This window comes from Rhamphochromis sp. 'chilingali' (assembly GCF_963969265.1).
Source record: "Rhamphochromis sp. 'chilingali' genome assembly, chromosome: 1".
NCBI classification, from domain to species: domain Eukaryota; kingdom Metazoa; phylum Chordata; class Actinopteri; order Cichliformes; family Cichlidae; genus Rhamphochromis; species Rhamphochromis sp. 'chilingali'.
In genome coordinates this window covers 35942478-35964058 of record NC_137929.1, presented here as the reverse complement: position 1 = coordinate 35964058, position 21581 = coordinate 35942478, and the positions used below count along the sequence as shown (strand labels likewise).

Genomic DNA, 21581 nt, shown 5'->3' with positions numbered 1-21581 from the left:
CAGTCTGGTGCCTTTTTTTTTTTTTTTTTTAAATCGCTTTGCGTTGCTGACATATATGAATAGAGTATTTTTAAAGAAAGAAAAAAAGACTTCCTTAAGAAAATGCAGACGAACGGCACGGCCGATGAAGAAGCGCAGATGAGTATTATGCGTGAGCACTTACTGAACGCTGGGCTGCACGTAGAAGGTGAACTTTTATTTTTTTGCACAGAAGAATCTTCCCTATCCAGATACTGAGGCAGGCTACTGTCAGGTTGAATGATTATAGCTCTTATAATAGAATTTGTTGTGTTTGTGTGACTGCGACTGTGTGAATGCAACTGCGTTTTAGTCTCGCGTAGACAGCGGAGTGTGATTGCACATGAGGAGTGTCTTCACTTGCACCCAGTCTCATGATATATCACGAAACAAATCCCCCCTTTTTAAGTGCCTTTAAGGAGCCTCCTGCAGAGACCTCAAGGATGTTGAGAATTCCTGAACACACACTGCATGCAGAAACACACACGCACACAATGAGGGTCACTTTTTCCTCACGTCGTCATGGTGACTTCACTTCAAAATGGATTAAAAAAAACTGCATGTGTACTCTTCAAGCTGGCAATAACTTTTTGGATACCCTCGTTCTAGTGCACATCGATTCCAACATTACTGCGTGTTTAAATACTTCTTCCCCCGGTGAATGAATGTAACCTTCAAAAAAACAAAAAGCAAACGTATCAAAAGACAATCTCTTTGGTGCCTGATTTTATGACGTGTGTAGGTGTGCACAGGAAGATGAGGCACCCTAGTGATAAAAAGGGTCGAGGGGGGGCCTCCAAATTCACAAAAGAACCTCACATCTGACGAGACTCTACAGCATTCGGTCACATTTCGACTCAGCAGACTTGTGGTGTGCCATTTGTAATATTAATATTATTATTATTACGAGTTTTGTGGTCTTTTTTTTTTTTTTTCTTTTAGCAGGTTTTGTCTCTCTTTCCTTAAATTGTTCCTGTTTTGCTTTGTTGAATGTATTTTTTGGGGAGGGACAGTTTTAAATTTACAGGTAAATGGGGGGGGGGGGGGATTTTATTTGGGTCAACTTCACTGTATATAAGTAAAAAAATATGGCTGAGATTAAACGATTTGCACTTTTAGTTTTATATTTTTTGTCTTTTTTGTGTTTTCTTTTTGGGGATATCGGCTGTGGGGGTGCCACCTGACACCTCAGTGAGACATGTCAGAGGTGTTTCTTTGTGCTCTGTATTCAAAGGATCTGTGGTAATTCACACAGACTCCCCACAGAGAGAAGGAGAGAGCTGTTCTTGGTGGGAATGCAGAAGTTGTGCTCATTGCTCTGGTTTTGAGGATAAAAGGAAAATGCTTTTACTTTAGAGCTCTGAAACTTCACAGATGGACTGAGGTCGCAGCCGTCTACCAGGTAATAATACTGACTCCATTTAATTATTGAAGCGGTTTTCTACACAGCACCCCACGTGCAAGTTTCAACGCGATAACCTCTGTTTTGGCGACTCAATGATGACTCAATCTCCTTTACATCTAAAGAAAGCAAGATCTAAACGCTCTGCATTACATTCCTGTTTAACAGACCTCACACTCTACAAAACCCTGCACCACACAGTCCAGTTACACACCTGTTTGAGGAAAAACCTTCCTTACTTCAGATTATTCATGATGAGGTTTCCCAACCTTTCTGTCAGATTGACTCATGCACTCTTTCTTCATCACTGCCTTTCATGTTTAAACTTGAACCAGCATCAAACAGGATCTGGACTGCTTCCTGTTTGCTGCTTAGTGTTTGTGCTTAGCAAACTTGCTTATCCATAGCTGTTCATTATGATTTCCATCCACTACTTTCTTCTTTAACAGCTTTTCACTTCATTTAGTAACCACTTTCTATTCAGTATGTTTATTAAACAGTTGCAGCTATTAGCCAGCTTTTAGTGAGCTGAAACCTCAAAACCTTGATTTGTTTGTTTTAACTATTTCTACTGATGAAGTATTTATTTTAGTTAATCGTGCCAGCCCAAACTTGTTCTCTAGAGACTCTGAAAGTTGTAAAATGTAATTTACTATTATTTAAATAGTTTGAGTGAATCTATCCATGTAGCTGCTTCTGTGGACCTCTGATTGGTCATTACTGACCTAAGAAAGCTCAAAGCTGCAGACAGAAGAACTCAGTGTTTACAGTTACTTTATTATTTTAACTGTTCTGTTTGCAACATGGCAGCAAGATTTGCTATGATGGTTTGGAGACAGAGGAGGAGCTGGAGTTAATGATGTTACGCTTAACCCCAAATTGTCAGAATAATACTATTGATCCTTTTTTATAATCTGTACAAATACATGACACAAAGACAGAAATAAATAAAATCAAATAAATTCACGACCATATTTTGGGATCCTCAGCGGCCATCTGAAACATTACATCATCTCCTCTTCCTCACTGTTACCCTGAAATAGGTTTCCACCATAACTATGGCTTCCCCTCCATCCTTGAACCTCTGGGTGGGGATTGTGCTGGTGGTAATGGTGGTCGTGGTGGAGCTCCCAGGAGCCCTGCAGAGGTGCATCTTTGATGAGCTTCAGGTCAGAGTGGTCAGCGCTACAGACAGCCCACCCAAGGAGCTCAGGCTCAGAAGGTCAGAGGAGCAGAGGAGCATCCTGGGAAAATCTGGCTCACCTACTCCTACCTCACCACAGCCAATGAGGATCCGGACCTGGATTCCGAGAGAGAGCGACAGCCTATCAGAGGCTGAGAAAGGAAGGCTGGAGGCAGCGGTGGAAGAAGCTGTGAGAGTGGTGTCTTCTTTACTGTCAGGTGACTGTTGAACAGAAACGGCTGGTGTGCTGTAGATTATTACACTCCACAAGTCTGACAACAAAGAAATTTTAATGCAATCAACATTCTCTTGTGCGATAACTGAATAATTGTGTTTTTTAAATAAGTAACACTGACTTTATAACACTGACGTTTTTATGTATTTATGTGAGCTTGTGCAGCATAATTTCATTCTGCATTGTGTCTTTGAGGTAGTGCTCAGTAACAATATAGTAAATCTTGGATCTGAAAACACACACACACACACACACACACACACACACACACACACACACACACACACACACACACACACACACACACACACACACACACACACACTCATAAACTGCTGACATTTTAACAGTGAACAGAGTGCCGGGCCCTTTACTGCTCAGCAGAGACATCAACAAATACTGCAAGTTTCTCTGGAGGGATTCAAGTACTATCAACTACAACAGGTAAGTACAGACGAGTGTAGCTCCAGTCCCTCAAACAAACATCTCTGGCAAGATTTGAGTCGTTAAAATGATTTTTCCCCTATATTCTTATTTTACATACAACACAAAAATCCAACCAGCCAATCATATGACATGCAGTTAGACATGTACACATGGGTAAAAGGCACTCTTGAAATTTAACTGAGTATCAGAACGAGGAGGAAAGGTGATTTAAGTGACTTTGAAGGTGGCAGGTTGTTGGTGTCAGGCAGCTTATCTAAATATTTCTATATTTTCCCACAAACCACAAAACCAGAGTTTACAGATAATTATCCAGAAAAGAGAAAATATCCAGACGACTTTTTAATAAAAGCTGAGTATCATTTGAGTATTGTTGCTAACCTTCTGTTAGCTGCTTCCAGCTAACACACCATGTTTCAAAGTTAATGAATGCTCTCACTCCAGGTGTGGTAGAGCCAACAAAAACTACGGAAGTGAAACTTGCCTGGATGCGACCGTGAGTATCAAATGTTTTTGCTGCCACACACAGCATGTACTAGACTGCTGCTTCTGAATAATACAGTATCAACATCAGTAGATCCCAGACGACCACCTGGCTGGATGTGATATTTACCCCGAGGCCGATTCACACAAAAGGACTGTTCTCAGACCTGAAGGTGCTGGAGTCCCTGATACCGACTTCCTGCTTTACCTCCATGTACAGGACACAGACAAGTGCAGAGCAGAGGTGCAAACCTACAGATAACAGAAAAATCTTTGATATAAAACCACTCAAATCCCAGCAGTTCTAAAACATTTTGAAATTTCTTCATTAAGTTTCTATTCATGATTGAAAACAGCAGTAAATTGTTGCTCTATTTGATCATATATTTCTCCACTTTCTTATAAGAAATTTTTTTTTAAAGCGTCTAAATTAAACTTCGCCCACGTAGCTTTCACCTCTTCCTCAGTGTATCTTCTTGTTCCTCAGCCCAGTGTGTTGGCCTACGCTGTTCACTGCCAGACGGACAGTCACGGGCGACCTGTAGCTGGGGTGGTGGTCATCTGCAGGGACCGGCTGACAGGAGCCACATACAGCCACCAGACTACAGTACAGGTACGATTACTTTTATGGATACATGATGTGAAAAGTGAGGTTTCTGTGGCTGTTTTAACAGAGAAGGATGGATCATGATGACAGATTATACTCTTCTGTTCTCCAGACTGTCATTCATGAATTGTTCCATGCACTTGGATTTTCTAAGGATCTCTTCAGCACCTGGAGAGACTGTTACTCCTCCTCCTCTTCCCAAGGTTTTTAAACACATCATTTACACCACTTTATCCTTTTTTTAACTGTAATTTAACAAACATTAGTGAGTGTGTAATAACTGTGTAAAAATTCATTTTTCTTAATGTGTGTGAGTGAGGTTATTATAATAAAATCTAACGACGATTGAGATTATATAAGCATTCATCCTTCCACACATGGGCTGGTGTCTTCAAAAGTTTGTTTACTTTACTTTGAAACTGTGCAAAGTGTGGACGAAGAACAAAAATTGGGAATTAAAAATGCAAATATTAAGTGGTAACACACAAAGAAGAACACTCAAATCTGATTAAAATGTAGAAAACATTTTTTTCATTATAATAAGTTAGTGTATTGAGTCTGACCTTCATTAAAGATCACATGCTTTGGTCAGAAGGTGGTTCTTTATCAGCGTTTTCTTTGCTGGATCCTGCAGTGGGTGCTGATTGTTCTCCTCGAGGCAAAGCGAGTCACTCAGACGGATCCGGCCACATGAGGATTTACACCCCGTCCGTCATTTCAGCCCTGCAGAAGCACCTGGTGTCCAGCGATCCGGAGCTGGGAGGACCACTGGAGAACCTGGTACTGCACAGCTTCAAGTGCAGAAAACTTTAACAAACTAAAAAGGAAACCTAACGGTGCTTTCACCCCTCAGGAAGCAGCTCCAGGCAGGGTGTCCTCACACTGGGAGTCCCGGGTCCTGCAGGGCTCCATTATGTCGGCAGTGCTCGGGGATCCTAGCACAGTTCGGATCGACCCAGTGACCTTAGCTGCATTACAGGACACGGGGTGGTACACCGTCGACCTGAGCCGGGCTCAGAGTCTGGTCTGGGGAGACGGTAAGGAAACTGAAATATGAAGAAAATGCACTGAAAACTGCATCATCATAACAGGAGACTTAACAAAAGCTGAACATAGACACTCTGTGATCATACTTTTTAAATAATAAATTTTTTTTATGACTTATTAATAGGTGAAGGAGCCATGTTTGGCTCCCTGTCAACCTGCCAAGATAACTCCTCATCCTTCTTCTGCACTGGAAGGTAAATTAAAGTAATTTAGTGTTAACATATATTTTCATACAGAAATTCTGTCACTTTGTCCTAAATGTTTGTGTTATTTGTACTTCTCAGTGGACGTGGATGTCATTTTCTTCATCTCCACAAGGGGGAGTGCCAGACTGACCAATACCTGGAGGGCTGTCGAGTGTATAAACCCCTGCAGAATGGAGTAAGCTGAGTATCTTCGTGCATTCACACTAAACACTGAAGATGAGAGGACATTATTATTATTATTATTATTATTATTATTATTATTATTATTATTATTATTATGTATTTATCTTTAGTACACGTTTTGAATCTCGCACTTCAGAGTGAATGCTGGAAAAAAGAAAGCAGCAGGTGGACAGCTGAAGATGAGCTGAGCGGGGAGAGTTTCGGCTTTGACAGCAGATGCTTTCTCTCCAGCCTCAGCACACAGGTGTGTGTGTGTGTGTGTGTGTGTGTGTGTGTGTGTGTGTGTGTGTGTGTGTGTGTGTGTGTGTGTGTGTGTGTGTGTGGTCCTCCCCTGTACTCTCTTCACCCTTTCTTTTGAATCCTTTGTAACTTCTCGTCTGTCTTTCAGAACCAGAGTCAGGTCAGCAGCTCTGTGGAGGGCCGGTGTTATAGGCACAGGTGTACCGGACCGAACAGGTATCAGATCCAGGTGTTTGGCTCTGAGTGGGTGGACTGTCCAGCAGGGGGCAACATTCAGGTATAATAACATAATGGCTTATTACAGTGTTATATGTTTTTGGATGAGCATTAATTCAGAGTTAAAACTTGCAGTTTTTGTGCATATAAACAGTTTCATTTATACAGATGTTTCTATTATTACCACATTTATATGATTAAGAGCATCTTAGTATAAAAACATCCTAATGGATAATACAGTCAACATCTCATATATAAAAATGATTTATTTTTGCATCAGATTAACAGATACAATGGTGCAGTTTTCTGCCCTGACAGGAGGTTATGTCTGTACCCTGATGTGACTCCTCCCTTAGATGATGTCAGGACACTTCCTGCATGCATCAGGTGGTGAGTACAACTTCAAACATGCCCCGGCGTCCGTTAAAGCAACATATACTTCATTTTAACTTCTCTTTGTCTGTGTAGTGAGATTTCTACCTCAGCCCATGATGGGACCTGGTCTCCCCTCAGACCACCCACAGACCCACCTGTATCCACAGCGCTGTGCTTCACTGCTGCTGCGTGTCTGCTGGCTGCACTGATGGTGTCCTGCTGGAAATGTCGCTCATGTATGTTCAGAACACGCATGGTGGCCCCTGACCAGCAGGGTCATCTGTAGAAAGCCTGTTCTTAGGAATGGGCAAAGACTAAATTATAAATTTTAAAGTAAATTAAAAAACTGCTTTTACTTTTATTTCCTGGGGTGTTTTTATTTTCTACCTTTGATTGTCTCGCTGTGGAGTTCTCTATCAGCAGGGGAAGACCCAAGCCACAGAGATGGAGAAGCTGGATTTATACTTCCATAAATCAGTTTTTATTTTTGTCAAATGTGATTTTGACGACTAAATGTTAGTTTCGTCTATCAAAATCATTTCCCTGTCATGGACATTTCTCTAACCTACACTTGTTTATGGCATTAAATACAATGTAAATTCATAGAGGATGAGGGTAAACAGTAAAATAATCAAATATATGGTAACAAATTGTCAATTTTTAACTGTATTTAGATTTTTTGCACTGATTAAACCTCCAAACTATCCCCATCTTCACTTTTGAACATTTAGGTTCAGTAATTTAGAGTCTTACTGCTGATACAGCAGAATCGAACGAGCAATTTCCTTTAAAACACTTCCTCTAGAACAGTTTTGTCATCTCACAGGAGTGACACAGATGAAAAATGACCTGTGATTGTTATTGTAAGTGAGCATATTATTACCATATTATTTCCACAAGATGCAAATGTAGATATGAATGTCATGACATTCCTTGGAAAAACGCGTGCCCAGACTTGCCGAGACTTACAGGACACAAAGTCAGCCTGTTTTCCCACCTCGAGGTTCTTTGTAGTCATTCGTCACGAAGGGACGTGACAGAACAAACACCTGCTGGCAAACTGACAGATACTTTGAAACCAGTTTGGCAGAAAGCTGCTGCTTCCTAGTGCTGTGACCCAACACGAACATGATTGAATTAAACTTGTGCTTTTTAAATCTCAGCCTGTAGAATATAGTTTGGCTCACACCAACAGAAGCTGAGAGCAAAAATTATGGTGGTTCAAGACTTTTGCACAGTGATGCACATGCCTGAAGTTGTTAAAGACAAACAATTAAAGAAAAAATGCTTCAGCATAATATGTATCAAACAAGTAAAGGAAAATAAATAATGCTTAAACATTTGAATGAACCAAAGACAATTTCTGAAGCAGCCCTTTATCCCAATCTTTATGTTTACCAGAAGGTGGACGCAGTGATTTCCCAGGTTAATGTTGTGTCACAAAACTGAAAGCAGTGATGTCCTCTTTCACAGGCTAATCAGAAACTGTCAAACACATGTCCATACTGTCTTCATACATGTATTTATGCTTTCAGACACACAGGGATATCGAAAACGAGACACAAGCAGGTTGTGTTGAACACGAGGTCTAGTTTAACAACCAATATTCTTTATTAGTAAAAATTAGTTTTTGCTAAATTACCACAAATGTTTATTCTAACTTCTTCTCTCACTGCTTTAAAAAATAGCAAAAAAAATGTTGTGTTGTTGTTATAATTAATAAATACCATCTCTTTATTTGTGGCTAGATCAGAGAGGAGAGCAGCGTCAGAGTGAGGTCATCAGAGAGAAAATATAAAAAAGTCACAGTGGACTGGAAACACAGCTGGTTCCAGTCTCTAACCAGTTTTCAAGCCTTTTTCAAATACTGTCAGCGGCTAATAAGAGTCGATCTATCTTATCCCATTTAAATGAGAAAAACAGCATCCAAAAGATATTTTTAAATAATAGAAAAGTACAAAACGTGTTTCATTTCTTGAAATCACAAAATCAAACCATTAAATGTTGAAGCCCACACAGCCTGCTTTAAAGGGTTGTCCTCGAGCTACACCAGTGAACAAGCATTAGAAGGTGAAGCACGGTCTGCAGTGAGCCTCAGGCACGCAAAACAGAGCTCCACCCTGCAGCGAGGACAGGAAATGTTTTTACTCTTAGTGCCATCATGCACCACCAGTAAGCCCCTTTTTGAATGGGCTTAGGCTGAGGCACAGCCAGGATCCCACATTCCTCACATCCCTGACGCCGATGTTGTGTTCACGATTTCCCGCGGCTTGCTGATACATCACTGACCTCCAGGTAATTCATGACAGTGCTGCTGAGCATCTTTTTTTCAAAGTATTTGATTTCTGCAGGAGTCAGAAGAGCCATTTTACAGACCTCTTCATGTGACCACTCAGCATTGCAGTCAGGCTGGCCGCACACAAATCGGCTCTCACCCTGAGGGATCAAAAAGAAATCAGTTAATTGCATCTGAGCATGTTGACATGGTCAAAAGAAGCTGCCGAGGTTCAAACTGAACATCGGAACGAGAAAGAAATTTAATTTAATTGATTTTGAAAGTGGCATGGGTTTTGGTGCCAAACGGACTGATCTACTGCTGACCAACTCTAGAGTTTACAGAGAATATTAAAAAAGAAAATATCCAGTGAGCATCAGAAAATATCTTGGTGATGTCAGAGGTTAGAGGGGAATGGCCAAACTTTGTTATGTTTATAGGAAGGCAACAACCCTTGTTACAACCAAGTTATGCAGAAGAGCATCTCTGAGTGCACCACACACTGAACCCTGAAGCACATAGGCAGCAGAAGACCACACCTGCCAGCTATGAATTGGAAACTGAGGCCACAATTCACGTGGGCTATTTTCTTGCCCATTTTGCAACCAGCCACCAGATCTCAATTCAATGCAGTACTTTGGGATGTGGTGGAATGGAAGATTCCCATCACGGGATCTGCAGCAACTGTGTGATGCTGTTGAGTCAATATAGACCAAAACATCCAAGGAATGTTTCCACCGTGTCGAATTATATTCTTTTAAACTTTGCCTTCAAAACCTCTGAAGGCAAAAGCAAGTCTAACAAGGTGTACTTAACAAATTGGCCAATGAGTTTATAATAGATTTAGAAATGATTTAGAAATAGATTTTAAATTATGTAAAATAAATTTCATAATTTATGTGGAAAGTTGGGAAGATAAATGTGCAAGAAGGACAATGAGAGACGATGGAGAACTAATACTTCAGAATCTGATTAATAATAAACATGTGGTACCTGGTCCAACAACTGGTGACACCAGCTGGTGAGAGACATGGGGGTGACAGAATGACCGCAGGACATCCGGGCTCTCAGAGATTTATAATCTCTGCCCTCAACTATGAGACAAAAAGGAAGACTTAACTTATAAAAATCCTTGAAGCCCATGCTGTCAAATCTGAAAGTATTTATTTGGTTCTTTGACTACTTACAGTCCATATCATCGTCTCCTTCAACAAATGTAAGGGTGGTGTCGTTTGGGTCGTAACATTTCTCCTCTCCAGTCACCAAATTGGCGTCCAGACCTCCAGAAACGTCTTTTTTGCCCTTATCTCTCATCCTCCGCCGTGCATTTTCCAGATGGTTCTGCAGTTCGTGGTAAAGGTCCAGGTCAGTTTCCAAGTATCTGCGCCTTGAGGGATCAAAACCATCCCAAAGCCCGGTGCTTCCATCTATACTAGCAGGGCGGTTTTTCAGTCGGACGGACTGTTTTCTCTTCTGAGGATTTAAAGTTAAGCTCCTTTTAACTCTCGCTTGGTTGCTCTGGGGTCCTGTGTAGTCTGCGGTCGTTCTTTTCTTTGTCTCGCTGTTGCCCATCTTTGCCACGTTTATCTCCACAGGTGAGCGGCAACGGACACACACGGTTACTGGTTTCATTTACTAAAATCACGTGATTTTCAGTTACGGGGCTGTAACTCTCCGGTTGCACAAGACTGTGTGCCAAAGTGAGGCGCGACATTCCAGGTAACAGGAGGAGGACCTGTGGGCGGAGAATACACCTGGAGCACAGGTGGGTCCGTCTGTGAAGGTGAATGTCAGAGGGAAGTCCACACTGATGAAGAGCGTCACTGTAAACTGAAGAACAGAATCTGTAAAGAGTCAAAGATGTGCAACTTTTGCCTTTCTGAGAAATTTCTTTGGCGTTAACACATTTCAATAATAAAAATATAATAAAGTACAGTATATCGATCGGCCCTGCAGTCAGACGAATCAATCATCAATCTCTGTGCTGATGCTGTTTCCACTCAAACCGACCAGATTCTGTAACTTTCCTCTGTGTTTACCGTTATAAGCTTTGCTCTCTGCTTCTGCTCAGCTGGTGACATCCGGGTGGTGTTCAGGGCGGATGTTGCTGTTATGGGATCAAACACGTCCATCATCCACACAGTGCTACTCCTGCTGCTGAGGAGACGATGAAGACGAGACCACGAAGAACAAGAAGATAAAAACGGGACTCTGGTTATTTAGGCTTATTAATCTTTACTGTGACACTCTGACATGTGCCATAATAATGATATATAACAATACATAATAATAATGTGTCAGAGTGACCTATTTGTAAAAAATATATCCGGAAGTCTTAACTGCTGACCTTTTTTATTTAGCACACTATAAAAACATATAGTGCATATAATAATTCGACATATTATTATTTTTTTGACAGGGGGAAATGGTGAACATAAACATTATACACTGAATAAGATGCATCTCATTAGACTGGAGCTCTGTCTGTTTTTATGAACTACATTTACATGTCTGCATTTTGTTTGAGGACAGCTTGCTTTTGTAGATCTTCTTTTCCTGCGTGGTGTCTGTGAACGCAGCATGAAGATTCACCCCTCCCCTAGTTGTCTAATCAGAGGATTTAAGTGTTTGGGACTCATTTCTGTCGTAGATGGCGACGATAACATTTGCGTTGCAGATCGGATTAATTTCCCCAGAAAATTATTTGGCTGTGGTGAGTAGACACGTTTGGTGAGGTTCCCTCTTAAGCATTGTGAGTGTAAACACCGGGATACAACTATAAAGCAGCATTTAGGTTGCAGTGCGACGTCACGGGTGTGTAACTGGTGGCACCCCTTGGGCACTCCTCCCTGTGGGTTGCCTCCCCACGTGGCCGGTCTTTAGCCAAATTGATTTTTTTTTGAGGTGCTATTTTTAACCAGAACAACCTAGTGGCAGTGAATCTTGTACTTTTAAGCAATTTCTGGTTATAAAGTGTTTTAATAAATAAATATAAATTATTCTATCTGACACATGTTGTTTGACATGCATGCAGGAGGCAGTACTGATGCTGTGTAATTAAATAGGACTTCCTTGTGTTAAAAACACACCACTTATTTAGATCATGCCTGTTACTGGTAATTTCTGGGGGAACACCAAGGTGCTCCTAGGCCAGCCAAGAGATATAATCTCTCCAGCGTGTCCTGGGTCTATCCCAGGGCCTCCTCCCGGTGGGACCTGCCCAGAACACCTTAACTGGCTCCTTTTAATGTGGAGGAGTAGCTGCTCCGAGCCCCTCCCATGGCCTAACTAAATTCAATTCAATTCAGTTTTATTTATATAGCGCCAAATCACAACAATAGTTGCCTCAAGGCTCTTTACAGAAAAACCCAACGATCACATGACCCCCTATGAGGAAGCACTTTGATGACAGTGGGAAGGAAAACTCCCTTTTAACAGGAAAAAAAACTCCATCAGAACCAGACTTATCTGCTGCGACCGGTTGGGGTGAGAGAAGGAAGTCAGGACAAAAGACATGCTGTGGAAGAGAGACAGAGGTTAATAACAACTATGATTCAGTGCAACCCCCCTTTCCTGTCTGGTCCCTAGTGCAGGACCAATTTGCCATGGGAGACCCCTACCTTGGGGTCTAGCTCCCTGACAACAAACCCCCTGGGTTCCCTGGGACACACAAACCTCTCCAACACGATAAGGTAGCGATTCATGGAGGGGACTGAAACTTTATTGAAAAGTAAAAGGACATTATGTTGTCACAACTTTTAATTGAAATATTCATCTTTGTTGTATACCATTTTATCTCTGAACACTCAAAACCTTTTAAAAGCAGGAATTTTTTTTTTAATTTGCAGAGTTCAGGTGTGAAATTGAAAACAATGCAAAGAATAAGTTCATAGTAGGCATGCCATTTTCAGCCCCTTTTTATTTTTGTGCATATTTTTAGTCCGTGCAAATATACATTTTTTTCTTTTTCATTGTTCTCTGTACATGATATGAACTTTGTTTTGGCTGTTGGAAGTCACCTGGAAAATATCAAATATGTAATATCAGCAAAACATCAAGAGTTGTTATGAGAACATAAATGCTCTCAAAAAAGCTCCACTTGGCTCTGGCATTTATCATCATCATCATCATCATCATCATCATCATCATCATCATCATGTAATGTACTGCACATGCTGCTCTGGCACTGTTGTGAAACCTGAGCCTAAAGGTTCCCTCTCTTGGTAATGCTATTCTCTTTGTTACTCCACAGATTCAGTGATTTGGCAGCACAATGCTCTCTAGTCTGTGTGCCACTTGCTATTGGTCCAGATGTTCCACAGGTTTGGCCCCAGCAACACAATGAATAAATGTTATGTGTGGTGCAATGTGTCTCTAATAGGTTTTAATATAGTAGGTAAGAGTCAAGTAGATGCAGGGCACCACCTTTTGGCCAAACTGTCTCCCATAAGGTCTTTGGTATGGCTATAAATTTTCCTGTTGACTTTTCATGAAACTTTAAAAAGGACATCTGGTGTAAAATTGACACATTTTCAAGAAAAATGCCAGTCATGTTTGAAACAGGCTGATATCTTTTAGAAAGACCACCATGTAGATGTAGAAGTAGAATAACACTTTGGGGACATATAAAGTGGTAAATATGTTTGTTTGTTTTTTTTTTTAAATAAAAATGCCATGTTTATCAGTCAAGTAGAATCAGAAGACAGACGATTGCTGATCTTTCTGAATAACTTTTTGAGTAACGAGATAAAATATCAGTTTATGTCAAAAATCAGTGCAAAAAGTGGATGCAGCATTAATCGTACCACTGACGAATGATTTGTGATGTATATTCCCCACATAGTGATTAAAAATGAAAACGTTAAGAATTGGACTGTGATGGTTATTCTCACTGTTTGGTTTTGTGTATTTGCTGTAATACTTTGTGTTCTATGACAAGTACAAACAAATATCAACAGAGAGAGGAGAAAAGAGTCAAAAGCACTTGTTGTGAAAGGATTAAAACATGTCAGTCTGTAATCTCATCACCAACTTTCACCCACGTCAGCAGGAAAACACCTCCTTAAGGTGCATGAATTAATTACAGTTTGTCTTTTTAAAGCGTAGTCTGTAGAATATGGTTTGGTTCACAATATTAGAGCCTGAGAGCAAAGATAAAGATAAAGTTTGGAAACACTTTATGATATGGCCCTTGACTAAGAGTGTAATTCCACTCAAATTAATTGGAATTTTCTTTGAAATTACAATGTATTTACATTACTTACACATAGTTAAAGATTTGTACACTAATAATGGGGTAACAGTATCAGGTTTTTTCAAGAGTATGAGGCAGGACAATCAAGGTGGTTGTTATTCACACCTCCTAAAGGAATATCAGTCTGAGGAAATACAAAATAAATAATATTAAACACTGAACTATATTGGAAGATAAATAGATCTGAAATGTACCCCAGCAAATGAGATAATTTCAGTGATAAAAATGTTTTATTTTATTTATTGTATATGAAATAATGCAATAAAAGGTTTGTATTCAGAACACATTTAAATAAACTGTGGTACTGTCTGTCATCCTAATGGTGTCTTCAAATCAATACATGGAAAAGACAATATGAAAAGGAGGCTGGGATGGACACACACATGCAATTGTTGGTTTGTGTGTCCATTTTTGTTTCACTCAGGTGGTTTACTTGGATTTTACTCTTGTAGGTACAGCAGTTGGTAATTCGTTGTGTCTTTCTACTTGTGCTCTGACTTTTATTCTTACCCTTTGTCCTTTTTACAATCTTCATTTCTCTTGTAGTGCTTCTGTCTCCTCTTGCATTGCTATATAACATGCATAATCATGAATAATAATAATATCAAAGAATGACTGAATAAAAGAAAAAAAAATGCAAAGAACATGTAGTGTTTATAAAGCTTGACTTGGAAAAGCAAACATATTTGGCTCTGCAATGAATTCAGATCATGATTTTGATTACTAAATCATGTGCAAAAGAGGACCCCAAAACAGTTTCTTTCTATTAAGCAAAAGCTGATTTAGCACAGGGGTCACTCTGGTCACTGCAATGGCAGGGAGAAACCTTCACAGGAGTGGGGGCCACTGTCAAAGAGAGAGAGATGCGTTACTCCAAATTATGAAGGTGAGTTTATTAATGGAGGGCAGTGGGCGATCGTGGCTCAAGAGTTGGGAGTTCGCCTTGTAATCGGAAGGTTGCCGGTTCGAGCCCCGACTCGGACAGTCTCGGTCTATGTGCAAGACACTTCACCTACCGTCTACTGGTGTTGGCCGATGGCGCGATATGGCAGCCTCGCTTCTGTCAGTCTGCCCCAGGGCAGCTGTGGCTACAACTGTAGCTGCCTCCTCTAGTGTGTGAATAGGTGGATGACTGGGTGTGTAAAGCGCTTTGGGGGGAGTAAAAGCGCTATACAAATACAGGCCATTTACCATTTACTGGAGGCCATGACATCCAGAGTAAGAATCTACCATATTTCTAAGATTTTCATGATTTTCAAGATTTACATCTTTAAACTTAGTTACAGCACTTTCAGACAGACATCTATTGTGATGAAACGTATTCCCCGCTGCTCTTTAATCCCTTACAGTAAATTTAAATGTTATGCGAAAATGACAGGACAAGAGAAATACTGTTAAGATATAATATGTTTATAGAAATGACGAATATAAACAATTATTGTAATAACCAGCACACACTCAGATATTATTTTTAACATTTATATGGAATGCAATGCTAATAGAATTACATGTGTAAAGCATTTGTAAAGCACTAACCTGCACTATTAGTATTTGTCCACAAGGTGTCACAATTTCTACCGCAACAGAGTTGAAATTAAATCTTTTTCTTCTTTTTTTTTGTGTCCCGTTTGGATCTATAGCCATCAGAATTGTTGTCTTAAGGCCAAGAGAGATGCCAAGCGGATTTATTTTACCAAGTGGATCATCATGGCCTTGCCATATTGGTCCATTTGATTGACCTTTATTATAATTATGAATTTATTTTATTTTCGGTTGCTACAAACGGGACAGACATGACTGGGGGATAGGACAGGGGGAAAGAATGAAAGAAAGACGGGGAGAGAAAGAAAACCAGAGGGGAGAAGAGACGGTGAGAAAGGGGGGAAGAAAGAAAGAAAAACAAACAAAACATCTGGATCACCTGTATGGAGAAAAAAAACAGAAGAGAAAGCAAACAACAAAGAGCAACATAAAAAACAAAACAAAAGACCACCATCACAATAAACTTATTAATAAACTTATTAAATTAAATCTTTAAGGCCACAAGTTCAACTTCAGATCTTTGCTGGAAAATAAGCAAGCGCTCACAAAGTTACTGAATATTTTTCTGCAGCCATGAAAGTTTAAACGATAAATATTTCATGTATGTATGTATGTATGTATGTATGTATGTATGTATCTATCTATCTATGCTACAAATTATACCGCAATATGGATTTTAGGCTATATTGCCCAGCCCATAGGAGACACCCCCTAGGGTGCTAAGATCCTGTGGGACTCCCAGATACAGACGGACAAAATTGTGATGGCTAATCAACCGGACATAGTATACAAACAGAAGAAGATGGCCGTAGTGATAGATGAAAGCAACTTCAGGTGATGTTGCTGATGTTGCTGTCCTAGGGGGCGTCTCCTAGGGCTGGGTGATATAGCCTAAAATCTATGTCGCATTATAATTTGAAGCATGCGGTAACGATATATTGTGATATATCTATCTTATATCTCTTCTCAAAATGACTGAACATACTTGGATACCAGATACATTGCAGAATAATAAACACACTTCAAAACTGTACAGAATGCCATTTCGAGAACATTTATTGTGCAAAACTTAAAGAAGAATTTTTAAATTACAAAACTTTTCAACTTTTTCCAAACAAAGTAAAACAAAATTCTTAAATAACAAATAAAAATGAAAATAAATGCACAAACATTTTTGAATAAAAAAATGCAGGTAAAATATCACTAAAACATAAAATTCTAAGTTGTTTAAAATAAAGTGCAAAGTGTAAATAAATAAACATTACAATTCTTCCTGCTGTCTTGATTAATTATTTATATTGCACAAAAATAGAGCTGCACATATTTGAAAACCCTATAAGTTTAACAGGTTTCTTGTCTGTTAAATATCGAACAACAAATTTCAAACTTGCAATATGTAGCACAAATACAAACAAAACATCAGTGTTTATGGTCCTTGTGTGCACATCAGAGGTTGTTCGCCAGGAACACAAGTTTGTCAACAGTCTCGGGCTTCAGTGCAGATTGGTGGCATGTTACTATGTTACCACTGGTGCTGAATGCCCTTTATGAGGGGGCACTCGTGCCAGGAATGCAAAGGTATTTCCTGGCTAGGCTTGCCACCCTGGGAAATTAGCCTGGTGCAGCTTCCACCAATCCAGTGGGTCAGCGTCTCCTTCGTCATCCAGTGCCTGCAGGTAACTCTTAAAGTAACAAAGGCAGCAAATAAATTTAAGGTTAACTTTATTATCTGTTGATATATCAAAACAAAGCAGAAGCTCGTTTATTCTGAATTTTTTGTCTTGCTTTGACATGTATGTGTGCAAATGCACACTGAATGTCACATTGATTAAATGTAAACACAATGGAAGAAAAACAGATGATTTGAAACACTGACTGAAACGCTGTAATATGATATATGTAATACTGATGTTTGTGTTGAACACTACATATTGCCAATCCAGATCCGTTTAAAAAGCAGAACCAAATGTAGATCAGGACTCAGAACCAAACAAAGGTGACCTTTATGATAAAGCTGAGCGCTTCAGGCCACAATGGTAACAAATGACGAAAAGACAGTTATAGAGAACTGATCACAGAAACACAAACACTTACCTGTGGGGCATAACAAATGCTTCCGTTTGGTCTCTGTTCGGGTTACAAAAGTTTTGACTTATACAAACAAGGAAAAACAATAATAGTAGTTCAGTAAATTGCTTGCACAGGGTGAAAAACAGAGGAGTGAGATGTCAGGATGTTTTTCGTTCCGTGTGTAATTGTATTTTAATAATTATTCCAAACATTTACCATTATACGTACTCATGTTGCTACAGCACCTTTACAACTTGACTGCATACTGAGTAAATGCACAAAGCACTGCCATAAACAGGGCAGGACTTTGACAGGAAGTCGGGCACCTGGTATTTTTGGGCCAGGCCATACATCTCTATAATATACACATATCTATATAACAACAACAATAAACCATGGGTTGCTTCGTCGTGTTAAATGCTTCACTTATAACGGGACCAAATTGTCAGCTCTTTTTTGTACTAGGTTTAATAGCAAGAATAAGACATTAGAGTTAACAGGTTTTTAAATGGGTTTTAGAGCAGTGGGTTGATGTGGATGTGCGTGTGTCTTTGTGCATGCATGTGCCTGTAGCCCTGAGGCCGTCCTCAGTTCGTGCTGGCCTCTGGCATGCTCAGCTTTTTGGGTGTGGGCGTTCTGCCTGGTGCTTTGTCGAGCCACGCTTCAGATCATCATATATAGCTGATGACCGAACAGAGTTCACAAAAGCAAGAAATTCAGTCACTGCTAATGAAAGCTGTGTTTGCCACAGAGTCACCACCATCACACACAAGCTGCTGGAAAAGCCCAGAAAGAACCCAAGAGGAGTAAACGATATATGGGCAGCTTTTTCAAAAAGGCTCCGCTCAGCCTGGCCCAGCTGCCCTCACTGACAGAGAAGTGATTGAAATAGAGCTTAAAAAACAAAAACAAAAAAACCCCATACAGGTCTTTAGTTCAACTACAAGAATTGATGGCATTAATCCCAACAGACACTGTTTTTGTGTCCGAGGCATGGGAAACTGTCCTCCACAGACTTAGGATGCGGGTCAGATTGCTCTCCTGGACTGAGCCTGTCTTGGTTGTGTTGTTTTGTCATGTTGTACTGTGGCAGGCAGGAGGAAGGTCCCAAATGCAGGACTCGGTACACACAGGGATGAACTTAAAAGGCAGCTTCATTTTGCTGTTAAACCTTAGGGTACTACAAAACAAAACCTAACCTGGGAAACTTAAACTAAGACTAGAGAACAGGATACTAAGAGTTACAAGGGAACACTTAGCACAGGAAAATCACACAGCTAAGAGGGTACGAGACAGCAAAGGGCAATGGAAAGCACAGGGCTTAAATATACCAAGGAGGGAACGGGAAACGGGGGAAACACAGCTGGGATTAATTAGATATAATACATGGGACCGTCAAAGTAAAACAGGAAATAATACAGCCCATGTTTTTCAAGTCATTTTATTATCTAAGCAGCGAGCTCTGCTGCATCTGAGCTGTCAGCCTTTATGAAGTCAAGAAAGCCCTCATGTATGACCTCTCTGAAAGGTTTATCAGAATCAGAATCAGAATCAGAAAGGGTTTTATTGCCAAATGTTGAGCAGGTTTACAACATTAGGAAATTGCTGCGGTGCTTATCTGATGATCAGTGACATTTTATCTTTTTCCTGAAGGTCTTAGGTTTCATCAGCTATTACACTGAACTCCCAACTTTGTTTAACTTCCCTTTTTATTTCCTCTTGAACACTTTCTGCCGGAGTCTCTACTGATGGAGTGCTCTAACCATGTGTAGTCTCTGTACCACAAATGAATGCCCTCTTGCTGTGTCCATGTTGCGTCTTGGGGAAAACCCTAAGGACAGGCTGCACTGGACCCTCTGCTCTTGACTGGGAAATGTCTTGTGGGAAGCAAATTGAATTAATGTTTCGGTCAGTTGTTCAAATTCCTATAGCTTCAGAAAGTAATTTGAATGAGTGCATATTTTAGAGAAATTTAAAGACCATGTACAGAATGAAAAGCATACCATCAGGTCTTACTGGAGCAGAACATTCCTTTGACTCTGGTGGCTCAGCAGAATGAAGGGTTAAGTTTATTAATCTCACCCTGGTTGCAGACAGAGTCCTGTCCCAGTATGTGGCCAAAACACAAATATGTCACAAACTCCAAGCATGTTGTAACAGCAGTCTGGCGAGGAAGGAGCGGCTAGCCGGTCCAGCGGGCAAGTGGTGTGGAAGTTAGCCGGATAACACGGAGCCAGTCGGTTAAATCCAATAACAGACCTTTATTCGCCGTCATCAACATTACACTTTTTTAAGCCAGGTCTCCTCGGCTGTACTCGTCCGAACCTACATGCGCGGGGATTGGTACCACCAGCGCCAGCTTGTCACAACAGTAAGTAAGGTGCTTTCTTGGAGCATGGAACATGAGCAGCATGGAATGGCTGCCGCTAACAACTCACACACCCACTAGGAGACCCCCACAGCTACTACAATAGTTGGGCAACCCCCCCTAGTGGTGCTATAACCCAAAAGGTTTGTTACAATGTATCAAGCTAAAACTATTCTTTCTATAAGACCAAATTATTTTTTCTTTAAAATTGAAGGAAAGAGTTGGAAGCTTGGTGTCACGACCTGCGGGATCGGCAAGGCGCTGATCAGCCTCCCTTCACTCCTAGCCCTCCTTCTCTTCTCTTTTTCCTCTCCCCTGTTTTGCCGGGGCGGAACTCATGGCGGGTTCACGCCCTCGGTCCACGCCTTCCCGGATCATGCACACCTGGGCCTCATCAGACCAGCTGGAGGAGATCAGCTGTTCAACGCTGGATTGTTGTGAAGACTCTAGTCAGTACACGTCAAGCCCAAGTTTCGCATGCTTCCGTCGCAGAAAGTTAACGTGTGTCTCTGTGTTCTAGATTCCCCGGACCTGTCCCCATGTTTTCCCGTGTGGAGTGTGGAAGGAGTGACTGGTCACTAGCGGAGAGGTTGGAGTGAGCGCGTGTGTGATTCCCTTGTTTTCCCTGGAGCCCTGGAACCCTGCCTCTCACATCTTGTATATAGCACTATCCTCGCACTGTCTGTTAATACACTTGGTGAAGATCTTGTAAATAAACCATCTCTGTTAAAACACAACTCCGGAGTCCTGCAAGTGGATCCTCAGAGCAACCCGTGACACTTGGACTCTAAACTTGAGTTGTGGTAGATGTGAAGATATGCAAACCAATAAAAATAAAGCCATTATTTTAAAGTTATGATAAATCATGTCACCAACCCGGTGTACAAATTCAGTAAACTTATGTTACATTTCACAAGATGACAATATAGTTTTGCCAGATTGCGATAATCATTTTTTTTTCCAAGGATAACAACTCCTCAAAATCACAGGATCTAGAAGAATCTACCCTGATCTCATTTAATCAACTATTATAAAAAAACAATTTTGTTAGGGATTTTATCAAGAGAAACACTACACTTCTGGTTTGTCAGGACATATCAGATATAGGAGTGGGTTTTGATTTTTCTGACTAAAATCGATTTTAGCTTGAATGTAGCGAAATTGATTTATTACAATCCTAAATAGATTTTTAAATATAAAGTTATTTTGTGCGGTTAAATCTCACAAGAGTGTTTTGACAACTGCCGAACAGGTAAAACAGTAAATGAGAGCAGGCAAACAGATTCTGCAAAAAGACGTAAAAACAAAGCGCGGAACTGACGCATCAGAATCAGTCAGATGTCGGCTTTCTCCCTCGATGGCACGTACACTGACACGCCGTCGGGGCTGATAGATCGGCGGGCCTCCCTCATGTTCCTTGTGTTGTGTAGAAA

The 21581-nt window shown here is 40.5% G+C and overlaps 2 protein-coding genes and 1 long non-coding RNA gene across 4 annotated transcripts; 2 read left to right on the top strand and 1 right to left on the bottom strand.

The window, feature by feature from the left end:
* Nucleotides 1-63: 63 nt before the first annotated feature.
* cirop (ciliated left-right organizer metallopeptidase) lies at nt 64-7012 on the top strand. Of its 2 annotated transcripts, none has more exons than XR_013972756.1 (15): nt 64-1420; nt 2464-2821; nt 3189-3282; nt 3727-3778; nt 3860-4009; nt 4253-4378; nt 4485-4575; nt 5007-5152; nt 5226-5409; nt 5544-5613; nt 5704-5800; nt 5945-6052; nt 6197-6325; nt 6583-6654; nt 6733-6871. XR_013972756.1 is itself a non-coding variant. In XM_080891308.1 (15 exons), exons 2-15 carry the CDS (start codon nt 2479-2481, stop codon nt 6923-6925), a joined length of 1893 nt encoding a protein of 630 aa, XP_080747434.1. In that variant the 5' UTR covers nt 1276-1420; nt 2464-2478; the 3' UTR covers nt 6926-7012. The 2 variants fall into 2 exon arrangements, 1 of the variants encoding a protein (XP_080747434.1); XM_080891308.1 differs by having other exon boundaries at nt 1276-1420; nt 6545-6654; nt 6733-7012.
* Nucleotides 7013-7091: 79 nt separating this feature from the next.
* Nucleotides 7092-11163, bottom strand: LOC308403001 (uncharacterized protein). The gene is made up of 3 exons (XM_080892212.1): nt 10102-11163; nt 9908-10008; nt 7092-9075 (listed from the first exon to the last, which is right to left on the bottom strand). Exons 1-3 carry the CDS (start codon nt 10544-10546, stop codon nt 8893-8895), a joined length of 729 nt encoding a protein of 242 aa, XP_080748338.1. The 5' UTR covers nt 10547-11163; the 3' UTR covers nt 7092-8892.
* Nucleotides 11164-19648: 8485 nt separating this feature from the next.
* LOC308402981 lies at nt 19649-21150 on the top strand. Its single transcript, XR_013972842.1, has 3 exons — nt 19649-20151; nt 20363-20597; nt 20669-21150. It is a non-coding gene; the product is annotated as an uncharacterized lncRNA (long non-coding RNA).
* Nucleotides 21151-21581: the final 431 nt, after the last annotated feature.

Bases quoted from the DNA above. Each gene is read 5' to 3' on its own strand.
- LOC308403001 (XM_080892212.1), bottom strand. From the start codon at position 10,546: ATGAAACCAGTAACCGTGTGTGTCCGTTGCCGCTCACCTGTGGAGATA. The intron at 10,009-10,101 runs GTAAGTAGTCAA...TTTGTCTCATAG, and splicing joins AGGAGACGATGATATGGACT to TTGAGGGCAGAGATTATAAA. The intron at 9,076-9,907 runs GTACCACATGTT...TTGATCCCTCAG, and splicing joins GTCACCAGTTGTTGGACCAG to GGTGAGAGCCGATTTGTGTG.
- cirop (XM_080891308.1), top strand. From the start codon at position 2,479: ATGGCTTCCCCTCCATCCTTGAACCTCTGGGTGGGGATTGTGCTGGTG. The intron at 4,379-4,484 runs GTACGATTACTT...TCTGTTCTCCAG, and splicing joins GCCACCAGACTACAGTACAG to ACTGTCATTCATGAATTGTT. The intron at 5,801-5,944 runs GTAAGCTGAGTA...CTCGCACTTCAG, and splicing joins ATAAACCCCTGCAGAATGGA to AGTGAATGCTGGAAAAAAGA.